Source organism: Coenobita brevimanus, chromosome 87, assembly GCF_032717465.1.
Source record: "Coenobita brevimanus isolate Jiangsu-jjx chromosome 87, ASM3271746v2, whole genome shotgun sequence".
Classification (NCBI taxonomy): Eukaryota; Metazoa; Arthropoda; class Malacostraca; order Decapoda; family Coenobitidae; genus Coenobita; species Coenobita brevimanus.
In genome coordinates, this window is record NC_137040.1 from 25912770 (window position 1) to 25926742 (window position 13973).

At 43.6% G+C, this 13973-nt stretch overlaps 1 protein-coding gene across 1 annotated transcript in view; it reads left to right on the top strand.

The window, feature by feature from the left end:
• LOC145411000 (putative G-protein coupled receptor B0563.6) overlaps window positions 1–13771 on the top strand; it is an 86993-nt gene extending 73222 nt beyond the window's left edge. Inside the window, exons 2-6 of the mRNA XM_080281059.1 lie at window positions 5766–5912; window positions 10622–10813; window positions 11576–11775; window positions 12178–12327; window positions 13583–13771. Of these exons, the coding sequence (XP_080137185.1) occupies window positions 5766–5912; window positions 10622–10813; window positions 11576–11775; window positions 12178–12327; window positions 13583–13771 (878 nt within the window). The remainder of the gene's footprint in view (window positions 1–5765; window positions 5913–10621; window positions 10814–11575; window positions 11776–12177; window positions 12328–13582) is intronic.
• The last annotated feature ends 202 nt before the right edge of the window (window positions 13772–13973 follow it).

Consider the following 13973-nt stretch of genomic DNA (forward strand, 5'->3'; position numbering starts at 1 on the left):
CATTAAATCCCCTCAATAACTTACGAAATCAAATCAAGAGACATCAAACTTAATGAAAGTAGCACTAGATCAAAGGGATAAATGTCGGATTCATAACCTAGGGGGAAAGAAAGGTGACTCGAAATTTGGGCAACAATGGCCGGAGACGATGTATGAACGCAGACACTTTCCTATTAATCTTATATTACCCCAATCATCGGTCATTTAATCCCCTAAGTAATACGCAAATCCAAGCCTAGGGACATGAAACTTAATTAAAATGGCCGTAGGTCATGGAAAACAGTGGATTCATGGCCGCCTGGGAAAGACAATGGAGTGGAAATTTCAACGCCGGGCGCCATTGGAGAGCACAAACACACACTCCACTATTAATCCTTCTCTAACCCAATCATCGGTCATTACATCCCCTCAATAATATGCAAAAACAAACGCCAAGATGTCAAACTTCATGAAACTACTGCTAAATCCAGGAAAAAAAATGAGGATTCATAGCGTAATGGGAACAAAAATGGAGGTGAAATTTAACGCCGGGCAAAGACGCCATTGGGGACCACAATCACACACACCACAATTAATCCTTCTCTAACTCAATCATCGGTCATTAAATCCTTTCAATAATATGCAAAAACAAACGCCTAGCTATCAAACTTCATGAAACTAGCACTAAATCAAGGGAAAAATTGAGGATTCATAGCGTACTGGGAACGAAAATGGAGTCAAAATTTAAGCAACGGGCAGGGACGAAAGGTGATGCAGGCTTGGGCCCCGTGGCTCATATTTTACCTTACCTCGGCGCGTGGTGACGATTATGCTGCTCCCTCGTCATCAGTACTCGTCCTGTCATATCATCCTTACGCACAGTTGCCGCCAAACACCGTAAAACCCGCCAAACACGCCGCACTACCCCAACGCGTCCTTACACCCGTCTTGCGTACACGAAGACCTGGCTACTGAGGGATTGTGGGTAGGGATGCAAGCAGGGGAAGGAAGGAGAGGTAGGGAGGGGGACAACGGGTGGGAGGGGAGGAACGTACGGGGAAGGGAGAGGGGGATGGTGGGAGGCGGGCAGGGGAGATGGAAGGGTGGAGGGGAGAAGGGGAGGGGGATTGTTGCCTCCACACATTTTCTCACAATCGGATGACGCAGAAAACGCGAAGCTTATGATAAACCATTTTTTCTTTTACTCTACGTCAGGGAAAGTTATTTAATTGCCTTATGTGGCCGCTGTATTTTTGCACACACACCTTAGGAATCACTAAAAAAAAATACTACGGTACAATTAATTAAATAAAAAAAGGGTTAAAATAATTCACTCGTTATTTGGATCTGTATTTTTCCTTGTATCTTTCCTTTGTTTACAATTTTTTTGCCTCGTTTTTATTACCGTCAAATACACCACGGGGATTGCAAGCTAGTGGTACACCCCTTCCCAACGATGACTTTATTCCTCAGCCTACCAGCAAACTATTACATTGAAAGCTGGGATGGACAATTAATAATATAGGGGCTAATGAAAGCTGGGTTTGATGTACCTGTTTGAAAAGTGTATAAAAAAGGTGAATAATTAGGTCTGGTAGGCGTATGAATGAAGTTATCGGTTCTAAAAGGGTAAATTTGAATGCCTTTTTTTATGCAAGGAAAAAGGAACCAAAGGCCAGAAGTTCGCAGGATTGTTCCCTCCCATAAAAAGAATAAAAACAAGATAACAGAGAGCCAAACTCAAAATCTCTTCATGTCGAGATGCCAGGACACACTGCGTTTGAAAGACTGGAGGATATTGGCAGTAGGAAATACAGACAGTCGGAAACAGTTCCAGAGTTGACCTGCTGCATACAGGACTGAGAGTAGCGGTAAACTCTTGTATTAGAGAGCTGGGCAGAAAAAGGATGAGAGTTTGTTGCTAGACAAGTGCTTGTCGCCCTCCGTAGTGGTGGAGGGATGCAAGCAGACAGTGACCACTGAAATAGCGACAGAAAAGAGATAAAGATGCAACAGTGCGGCGAACAGACAGAGGTTTAAGGATGCCAATAAGAGGAGAAGAGTTAATGAGAAGGAAAGCCTTTGACTTCACCTTGTTGAGAAGAGCTGTATGTGGGGAGCCTTCCCACACATGAGAGTTGTACTCTACACAGGGGCGAATAAAACCCGTGTATAAACAACTGTGTAGGGGTAAAGAAGGTGCGGAGTAGGTCTCGCCATGTTTGTTTGTTAGTTATTATTAATCCTATCATCATCATTATCATCATCATCCCCATTATTATTATTATTATTATTATTATTATTATTATTATTAGTGTTAGTGCTAGTATTGATAGTAGTACTAGTAACAGGAGTGCTACAACTAGTAGTAGTAGCTGTTGAGGTCATTACTGTTCTTGCATCATTATCATAATTTAGCACTTATTATTATTATTATTATTATTATTACTACTACTACTACTACTACTAATATTATTATCATTATTATTATTATTATTATTATTTACCACCGCACCTTCAACGAAACATTGGTTAAGGATATTTAAAATTTTACTCTGTTACGTATGCAAGTAATTTCGGTAATTTCCTGTGCTGTACAACAACCACAACTACCACATCTACTACCACCACAACTACCATAACCACCACCACTGCTACCACTAAAGATCCAAAACAGGCGTCTCTCCATCTTGAATACTGAAGCGTAGAAATAAATTAAGTATGAATGTGATGCTAGTCACGAAGAAGTGCGATGGAGAGGATACAGAGCCGTAGCATTTTTTACAGTGAATTACGTAAAATAGCAACAAAACGGCGAAAATCTGGGCCAAGTTAAGGTGAAAGCACTATAGGATTTTGCTTTTTCCTGTAAAGACAAGATACTGGAAGATTTGTTCATTCTCTCTCTCTCTCTCTCCATACATACATACAACCATCCAACCTTCCATCCTTCCTTCCCTTGTTCTCACTCATATTTTTGTCACTTCTTCCGTTTCAACAACCTGTCTTCCTCTCTGCCTTCCTTCCTTATCCACGCTGTTCTTCTTTTCCTTTCTTCTTTTCCTTACATCTTGAATTCCTTAATTTTTCCTTACCTCCTTCTATATGTACCCAATCACCCTTCCTTCATTCTTCCTTCCTTCCCACCTTCCTTCTTTTCTTCCTTATACTTTCTCTTCACTTTCCTTCCTTCTTGCCTTCCGGCCTTCTCTTTCCTTTCTTCCTTCCTTCCTACCCTCCTTCCTTCTTTCTTTCCTTCCTTCCTCTTTTTTTCCCTCCCTCCCTCCCTCCCTCTCTCTCTGCTGACATAACCTTCCCTCCCACTGAGATACGAGCCACTTTACTTAGAGAGAGAGAGAGAGAGAAGAATGGGAGGGGAAGAAAAAGAAACAAACAAGGATAGAGAAATGAGTGAAAAAAGAAAGGGAGGAAAAGACACAGCAAAAGGGGGGAAGAAAAGAGAGAGGAAGAAAAGAGAGAAGAGGGAGGAAGGAAAGACAGAAGAGAGAGGAAGAAAAGAGAGAAGAGGAAGGAAGGAAAGAGAGAAGCTTAAGTGAGGAAGGAGAAAGGAGAAGGGTAGGGAAAAAAAAAAGGAGAGAGGAAGAATGAGAGAAGAAAGAAGACAGGAGAAGAGAGAAGGAAAGGGGAGAGCAGGAAAAAAATGATGAGAAGAAAAAGGAGGAAAAAAAGAAGAGGGAAAAAAGGAAAACTGGAAGGGGTTAAAGAGAAATAAGAGGAGAAAGAAAGAGGAGTGGTGTGAAGAAAGAGAGGGAAGCAACAGGTGATGAGAGAGAGAGAGAGAGAGAGAGAGGAAATTATAAGGCATCAAAAGATACTTTATTACAATCTACTCTCTCTCTCTCTCTTCCTTGTCTTCCTTCCTCATTTCCTACACTCCCTCACTCCTTCACCTTCTCTCTCTGCCTTCCCTCCTTCCTTCTCTCATCTCTCTTCTCTTACCCTCTCCCAACTTCCTTCCTCCCCTCCTACTTTCACTCCCTCTTCCTTTCCTCTCCAATTCTTTCCCTCCCTCCTTCTGTCTCCCCCTCATATTCCCTCCTTGGTATGGTTCGTAGGACCTTTTGAAGTATAAATTTTCCTTGTATTTTCCTGTAACTCATCCTTACTCTCCTCTTTCCTCTTCTTCATTCGCTCCTTCTCTCCTTCCCTCCCTCTCTCCCTTTCCTTTGCATCCACTCTCATTTCCTCCTTTCCTCCCTCCTTCCTTCCTTCCTTTACGTCTACTCTCATTCCCTCCCCCTCTCCATTCATTCCTTTGCTCTCTCTCTCTCTCTTCCTTTATGACCCCAATTCCTTGTCAACTCCCTGTCTTCCCTATTGATCTTAAAATGATAGATTACCATATACATCTCTCTCTCTCTCTCTCTCTCTCTCTCTCTCTCTCTCTCTAATACACATTCACACACATTTCACTTTCACACACCCTTTCCATTCTCTCTCTCTCTCTCTCTCTCTCTCTCTCTCTCTCTCTCTCTCTACCTGTACTGGGAAGTAATTAACACCTGTTCATCAAGGTAGGATTTACCTGGCTTCTCCAAACTAATATCTTTCCTTATTTTTTCCCTCTTGCTCTATCTAATTCCCTTATCCATCCATCTACCTATCTATCTATCTATCTACTCATCCGTTTCTATCTGTCTGCTTATCTATTTTGTCCTTTCTATCTGTCTGTCTTTATTCCTTTCTATCTCTGCCTAACTATCTATCCATCTGGCTCTTTCCATCCATTTTTATCTTTCTGTTTATCTGGTTCTGTCTCTATCTATTCATGTTACTAACTATCTGTCTATTCATCCAAGTCCCTATTTTACAATTTATTCGTTTCTATCTATCTATCTATCTATCCGTTTCTATCTGTCGATCTATCTGTCCACCTGTTATAACACGGCACAATAGATATAAAATGACAAAAGCAAACGATATAAAATGGCACAAACAAGCGATTAAAACGGCACAAACAAGCGATATAAAATGGCACGAACAAGTGATATAAAATGGCACAAATAGGCAATATAAAATGGCACAAACAAGCGATAGAAAATGGCACAAACAAGCGATAGAAAATGGCATCCTTACATATGAAAATTTACTGACGTGGAAAAAAAAAATAATCGAGCATTTTCCAACAGTCGCCGCTCTTCGTGTCAAATTGTTTCGCGCTGTGTACCAATAACTTTTTCAGCGACTGTACAGTATATTCTCTCTCTCTCTCTCTCTCTCTTTTCCCGTGATGTTATTTTCTTCTAAACATTAAAATAATACAGGATGTGTATTAAATTCCTCTTTTCTATGGAATTTGCAAGACATTTTTCATATGCTACATGGTCTGACTTACTTTTTCCCGTCGGATTAGTTGGAAAGTTTGGTTGGCGTATGTTATGGGTTAATCGACAAACTAATGTTTTTTTTTGTTTTTTTTCTATTTAATACTAATCTATCGTTTTATTTTCTATTTCTGCCAGCCTCAATTTTCTCCCTTTGCCTCATACATCAAGTTCTGTCTCCCCCTCCTGTTTCTCTTGCTGTGTGCTATCATCTTGTATCTCCCTCCTTTCATCTCCATAATCTCCTACTCTCCTCCTTTCATTTCCTACTCTCTCTCTCTCTCTCTCTCCTCACCACAATCCCTCCTCCCTTCTCTCTCACCTAACCATCCCTCCCTCACTTAACCTCTCCATTTCTCACCTCACCTCCCCCTGTCATCTAACCTCCCCCCCCTCTCTCTCTCTCTCTCTCACCTAACCTCTCTCCCTCTGCCCCCACAGGTTACGCCGCGGCCTCCCTCTTCGCCCTGCTCTGTGCCATCCCCTTCACCCACCGCGTCCTGACTCACGAGGCGGGGCGCTGGTCATCTTACTACGTCGCCGCCTTCCACGCCCACTTCGTCCTCTACTTCGGAAACTCTTGCATCGGTGAGATATACCTAAAGCAATGTAACTTAATGTAATATAATGGAACCTAAGCTGACCTGACCTGACTTCTGTACGAGTCTCCAAGGCGGTCCGTAAATAGGGCTCCATCAGTCCCTCCCTTCGTCACTCATTCCATCCTTCTCTCTCTCTCTCTCTCTCTCTCTCACACACACACACACACACACACACACACACACACACACACACACACACACACAAAATTTAAAATTGCACAGGTAGAACGAAAACTTATTAATTTTGCTAATCCATCCATCAATCCATCATCCAATCCTACATTTCCCCATGAGGAGCGTAGGAGCCCGGGGCTAGGCAGTTGGTCCCGACATTTAAGATGAGTGACCAGCCTCTCATCCCTGAGTGGCAATACATAAGCAATCAACCCCAACCAACCCTTGGATATAAACCTTCACCGGCTCAATCCGACTGGAGTGCAACTATTACCCACTAAACCACCAGGCGCCAAAATTTGGTTATATGGTTACCACCTAGCGTAGTAAATGGTTTCCTGGTGTTCAGGAAACCATTTGGCTTGTCACTCAGTGTAGAGTCACCCACAGGCAGAAGGAAGAAGAATATCGTACCTAAAAGATGTCGTCAGTGAGAGAGAGAGAGAGAGAGAGAGAGAGAGAGAGAGAGAGAGAGAGAGAGAGAGAGAGAGAGAGAGAGAAGATCATTACAGCAACATACGATACTCGAGGGGCCAACTGTACAATATTTTCAGTAAAGCAGGTACGATGCTTCCCAAGACGAGGTTTCTAATTTCCTGTTGGCGAAATTGTGTGTGTGTGTGTGTGTGTGTGTGTGTGTGTGTGTGTGTGTGTGTGTGTGTGTGTGTGTGTGTGTGTGTGTGTGTGTGTGTGTGTGTGTGTGTGTGTGTGTGTGTGTGTGTGATGACCGTCAGACAGGAATGATTACACACATAAAAAAAAACAGGCAAACACTCACACAAACACACAAAGTCACACACACAAAAATACACACATACAATTATCATCATCATATCATCATTATCCTAACTCTGATCTGTTATCAATAAATGAGGTGAAAAGTATGTAAGACCTAACAAAGAAGTGCTTAAGGATACAAACAAACATACAGAGAGAGAGAGAGAGAGAAACTATATATACCGTCAGTGAATTGGTCATTACGTTTAATCCCGGTACAGCACAAAGTCGACAATCCTATTAAATTCCCCTCTCTCTCACCCCTGCAATATTCTCCGCCACGACTATTATCCAAACAAATTATTATTAAGGATTCTCAGGCTCCAGCTTAATTAGGATCAGCGCTGTAATTACTATTATTTACATTTACTGGATTTTTTTTTTTTCGAGGGGTGAATGAAAATTAATGCTTCCATCTTCACAATTTGGGTCTGCGTGAATATACTGAGGTAAATGATGTTGGGAGTGAAAATCCATAGACTTTAGACAGCTTAAGGAGTGTGTGTGTGTGTGTGTGTGTGTGTGTGTGTGTGTGTGTGTGTGTGTGTGTGTGTGTGTGTGTGTGTGTGTGTGTGTGTGCGCTTTAACTCCTCCAAGGCTATTTGCTAGATCGGAATGAAGCTTGCCAGGTAAGTTCCTTGGGTTACTAGGAAGGTCTTCTGCAATAAATAATTTTCCAACCATGGTTTTTGGGGAAGTCAGCCCCACTTACGAAAAAAAGAAAAAAAAACTCGCAGAAGCAATGAAAAGTGGACAGATATGGCTTTGATATGTTAGTGTTTGTTGTGCAATGGCTCTCATCCGTAATGTAATATTTGGGGTGCGTGATTCTCGGTGCTCTCACAAGACACACACTCTACCAGTCTCCAAAGGAACGGGAATGCTGTATACTGAACCTCGATTCAATACAGGGTCCAGGAACTCACTGGATCTGCTGGTATAAATCAGCAAAGACACTGGGTTATCAATTCGACTCTTCTGCAGTTGCTCCTCCCCTGGAATTCGAAGACTATAATTATGAAGGGTAACTTCCTCTACTCAACCTACCGCATCCAGCAACTACACGATGCCATCTGCGATCATCTGTGCTCGTTCATTAAGGTCTGACTGTGAAGAAATCAGACTATCCCACCGTTCTCCTGGATCTGTTTTTCTCACATTAAATAAACTAGCATTAACATGGACATCGGCGTTCGAGTACATCAGCAGCAGCAACGAGGGCGGCAAGGTAATCCTGGAGAGGGATTTATATATCTCGATGATGAAGGTAACTTCCATATTACCTATACGAATCTGGCTAACACTGCCCTCGTTTAGAATCGATGGATGCTGTAACTTACGTCGATGGTATGGTTAGTGCAAGTACTGAACGTCTGGTATAACAATAATAATAAACGTTTCGATGCAGTAATAAAAAGAAACGTTTGATATAATTAATAATTATAATTAATGGTATAATTATATATATAAATAATAATATATAATTAAAAGTAATATAATTAAGGGTATAATTATTATTACTAATAGATATTTGGTAGTATTAGTAATAAACATTTGGTATAATTAATAAATTATACGTTCTGATGCATGAATAATAATAAATAAACGTTTGGTTAAATGTGCAACTATAACAACCCTTTGGATGCAGTAATAACAATAATAAATGTATGATCGTGAAAATAATATTTGGTAAAATTATTTAAAAAAAACGTTTGGAATACAAATAATAAGAGACGTTTGCAAGTATTAATAATAATAAACATTTGGTAGTGCTAATAATAAACGTTTGGTATACTTCATAACAATATAATAATAATAATAATAATAAACATTTGGTAAAATTATCAATACTAATAAACGTTTTTTGTAACAGAAATTAAGAGCTTTGTAATCATGGCAAAAAGTTAATTACTCTTGTTAAAAAAAAAAAAAAAAAATTCAAGCCCATGGAGGTCAATTTAATTATATTCTTCCCAACTGCAAAACGATTTTATTTTATTGATTTATTTCCTCTCTCTCTCTCTCGGTTCAATCATCATCTGCCCTCCCGTATCACCCTATCATCGCCTTCCCTCTCTCTTTTTCTGTCCCTCATTCTCTCACTCTCTCCCTCACATTTGCTCCAAGGCGAATAACTCTCTCTCTCTCTCTCTCTCTCACACACACACACACACACACACACACACACACACACACATTTTACACACACCCGATATGTTTACCTTCTCACTCCCACTTTCAGTCCTCTCATCAAACTTACCTCTCTCTCTCTCTCTCTCTCTCACCCAATTCCACATCCTTTCACCGTATCCCTCTCTCTCACTCCTATTCCTCACCTCACTGTGCTTGAACGTATTGGCCTTAAATTCTCTCTCTCTCTCTCTCTCTCCCTCTCTCTCTCTCATTTATCCACCCCAACTCATATCCCTTAATTTTACACCTTCAAGTTTCTAATCCTCCCCCCCTCTTTCTCCCCCTCCCCACTCCCCCTCCCGCTCTCCCCTCCCCTCACTCATCCATTTACCCTTAAAGTTTGTCTGTCATTCTATCTAACTACCTACACTTCTATCCATCTGTCTGTCTGTCCGGCTGGCTATGTCTCATTCGGTATTCGTCTTCCATATACTCCTCTCTCCCACTCTCTCACCCTCTACTCTCTCTCTCTCTCTCTCTCTCTCTCTCTCTCATTCCTTCTGATCTCCAAACTCTCACTTACTATCTTCTCTCTTTCCTTACCTCACCACCGCCCCTATCCTCTACCTCTCTGTATCTCAAACTTTCCTCACTGCCCTCCCTCTCTCTTTCTCTCACTCTTTCTCTCCATCTCTCACTCTAACTCACTGGATCTCAAACTGGGAGCCATGGCCAGCAAGGGGGCACTGGCAGAATTTTAAGGAGCAATTGGAGGGTTAGTGTAAGTGGTAAATCAACGTGTGTGTCTGTAAAATCGCACTTATGAGTACTTTTGCCACTTTCCACAACATATTTCAGTGACACTGGCTTCTCCACCCTTCTACACATTAAAAGTCAAAGCCTAAACCGGTTGGATGTGGACCCAGATATGAGATGTGCGTTATCAGTGCCTCAGCCTCGAATCCAGTGACTGAGTGAACGCAAAGTGTCATAAAGTCATCCATCCCACTGATATGTAAAAAAAAAATATGCATTCTGACTGATGGCTGTAAGCGCTAAATACAAAACACCAACACATTTTTTTTCATCATTATTCATCCGTGGCTTGAGAAAAGAGTGAAGGGGAGCCTCAAGGATATGAACCCCACAAGGAATGAAGTGAAAAAGTTTGAGACAAACTGATCTAACTCCCTTCATCCCTCACCCTAACCCCTCCATCCCACACTCCATCCCTGACTCTAACCCCCTCCATCCCTCACTCTAATCCCTCCATCCCTCACTCTAATCCCTCCATCCCTCACTCTAACCCCCTCCATCCCTCACTCTAACCCCCTCCATCCCTCACTCTAACCCCCTCCATCCCTCACTCTAACCCCCTCCATCCCTCACTCTAATCCCTCCATCCCTCACTCTAACCCCCTCCATCCCTCACTCTAACTCCCTCCATCCCTCACTCTAACCCCTTCCATCCCTTACTCTAACCCCCTCCATCCCTCACTCTAATCCCTCCATCCCTCACTCTACCCCCCTTCATCCCTCACTCTACCCCCCTCCATCCCTCACTCTAACCCCCTCCATCCCTCACTCTAGCCCCCTCCATCTCTCCCCCAGGTACAGGAGTGGTGATGCTACTTGCCTTGACGGTGGAGCGGTTCCTCTCCGTCTGCTACCCGGCACTGGCACGCAATCTGTGTGGCACCGCAAGAGCCTACGTCACAGTCACCGTCATCCCCGTCACCACCTTCCTCCTGTACAGCCCCTACCTCTTCCTCGCCCACGTGGTTACCTGCAGGAGTGAGGCGGGTGAGTGGGGGGAGTGGGAGAGGAGTGTGAGGGAGTGGGAAATGCGTAGGACAGAGGGAAGGTGTAGTCTAATTCACCATTTTTTCATAGGTATTTTCCATCACCATCCTTCCTCAACACTGTTACCATCTCTTCCCGCCTCACGTGTTTATCTATAGGGTGAAAGGGGTGAGTGGGAAGGGAGTAGGGGGTGGGTGGGAGGGGAGTGGGGAGAGTGGGAAATGTAGGTGAGTGTAGAATGAGAGGGAAGTGAAAAAAATCTTAATCTTTTTGCCTACTTTCGATCAGTACGTTTCTCCCATACATTCCCTATCTCCATCTGGCCCACGTGTTTACCTGGGGGTGTGTGACAGGTGAGTGCTGGTTGTGGGGGAGGTGGGGGACAATGTGGGTGGGACTAGTATGTGAAGTATGGACGTATTGAATGGCATGTGAAGTATGTATGTCTGTGGGTGGGGTGAGAGGTAACTTTGACGAGCGAACTGAGAGGGGGAGTGAGAAGGTAAACATATCGGGGGGGGGGTGTAAAATGTGTGTGTGTGTGTGTGTGTGTGTGTGTGTGTGTGTGTGTGTGTGTGTGTGTGTGTGTGTGTGTGTGTGTGTGTGAGAGAGAGAGAGAGAGAGAGAGAGAGAGAGAGAGAGAGAGAGAGAATTTTGTTTTCTATTTTCCTTCAGCTTTCTTACTATCTCAAATTTCCTCCAATTTTCTCACTTTATCTCTTCTAATTTTCTCACTTTCTCCACTATCTCTAAACTTTCCAGGCTCCATCGTCCACCTGAAGGAGCCCACTGCCTGGATGGTGGAGTCGCTGTGGTTCCAGGCCTACAAATGGATCCTGGAACTGGTTTTCAAGCTCGTTCCAGCCCTCATCCTGGTGTACCTCAACGTCCGCATCATCCGCACCTACAAGGCCGTGTGTGAGAAGCGACGCAAGATGACTAACAAGGTGATTGGAAGGGTGGTTGGGTAGTTGGTGGTGATTTAGGGGGTAATTGGGTGGCTAGAGGTGATTTGGAGGGGTTAATGGGTGGTTAGTGGTGATTTAGAGGGGTTACTGGGTGGCTAGAGGTGATTCTGAGGGGTAATGGGGTAGTTGGTGGTGATTTAGGGGGTAATTGGGCAGTTAGTGGTGATTTAAGGGATAATTTGGTAACTGGAAGTGATTTAAGGGATAATATGGTGGTTAGTGGTGATTTAAAAGGTGGCTGGGTAATTAATGGTGATTTATTGGATTCTGGTTAGTTAGTGGTGATTTAAGGGATAATTAGATAGTTAGTGGTGATTTAAGGGCTATACTTGGGATGTTATGGGTTGTTAGGGACCACTTAACCCCCCTCACACCCCCTTCACCCCCCATCGTCAGAGCGGTGAACAAAGGCGGCAATTCGCGGAGGAGTCACGTCTGATGTTCCTCTTAGGCGGTACTTCCACGCTGTTCTTCGTGTGCATGACGCCCATGATAGTCCTCTCCCTCACCATACACAAGGCCTGGAGGCACACCGTGGCCTTCGAGGTGAGTGGAGGGATAGGTGGAAGGGTGGAGGGACAGGTGGAAGGGAGAGAAGGATGGAGGGACAGGTGGAAGGGAAAGAAGGATGGAGGGATAGGTGGAAGGATGGAGGGAAGGAGGGAGGGGTCTGTGCGAGCAGGAAGGAATCAAAATGCGTCTAGATCGGAGACTGATGATGGAATGAGTGGATGAAGGAAAGGAGTGATGGATGGATGGATGGATGGATGGATGGATGGACGGATGAATGGATGGATGGATGAATGGATGGATGTATTGGTGGGGATCGATGAATAGGTAAAAGGACTCGTGAATGGGATGTATAAATGAAGCAAGAGATGGAAGGGGGAGACTGATGGAAGAAAGAGGAGGATGAATGGATTGTCTGAGGTAAAATATTTGGATAGAAGACTGATGGAAGGGATGAACAGATGGAGAGTGAGATGGAGGGAGGGACTGGAAAGCAGGGAGAGAAAGAAAGAAGCACATCCACATCGTGTTCTTTCTCACCACACAAAGCCTGGAGACACTAGCTTTTGAAGTGAGTGAAAACATGGAGAGAGTGGCCTAAATGATGGATACAGGATAGATAAAAGGATAGACTGATGAAATGTATATGGATGGGATGGACAGACATGCAGGATTATGTAGAAAAAATACTGATACTAACTGATGCAGGATAAAGAGATAGATGGATGAGATGAATGTAGATGGGATGGGCAGACAGACATGCATGAAAAAATATGGGGGAAATGATATTAATGTGGGTCACTTTTCATTTCCCATTCTCACACGTTCACTTCATCCTCTGTACTTCATCACTTCCATATCAGCTTCTCTCTTCTTTAGTGCTTTCTTCGTCCGTTTCTCAATATTTCCCCTCCGCCATCATCTCACCTATCTATCACCACTTTCCCAAACGTATTTCGAGCCACAGACAACATTCTACATAGGTTCCGAACTTCGCCTTCACCTTCTTCATCTCCTACTTTCCTTTTCCTATTATTTTCACTCTATGTTTGCATTCCATTATTTTCCATTTGCATCAATATCCAGAGTCATATTCCCACTTGCTTCATCGTCTTCTTAGTCTCTCATCGTTTGCTTCTTCCGCTCTCCGTTATATGTTTGACTGATATTGTTGCACTGTCGTCACTATCCTTTTTTTTCTCCTCCTTTATTTTCTTTCTTTTCTCTTTAGCCAATTTTCATCTCTCTTCATCTACCCACCTGTCTATTATTATCTCTTTCTCCCTCACAGGTATTCCGCGCCACAGCCAACGTTCTTGAGGTGACCAACTTCGCCGTCACCTTCTACATCTATTGCATCTTCTCTAAGGACTTCCGCGAGACCTTCCTGCGCACCCTTCGCTTCGCCAAGGAGAACTCCATGGGCGCGTCCTTCCTGGGCTCCGTGTCTGGGCTGAAGGAGGCCATTAGACCCCCATAGGGACACGCCTCGGCTCGGACCACCACCACCACCACCACCACAACCACCACCAACGCCACCCCCACCCCGGTCCCTGTTTGACTGTGAGGCGGGTGGCTGCGGCGGTGTGGTGTGGTGTGGTGTGGTGTGGGGTGCCCCGGTTGTGGGTTGGAACTGGGGGTACATTCAGTGGTCGTGTAGTGATATGAGATCCTTCGCAGCG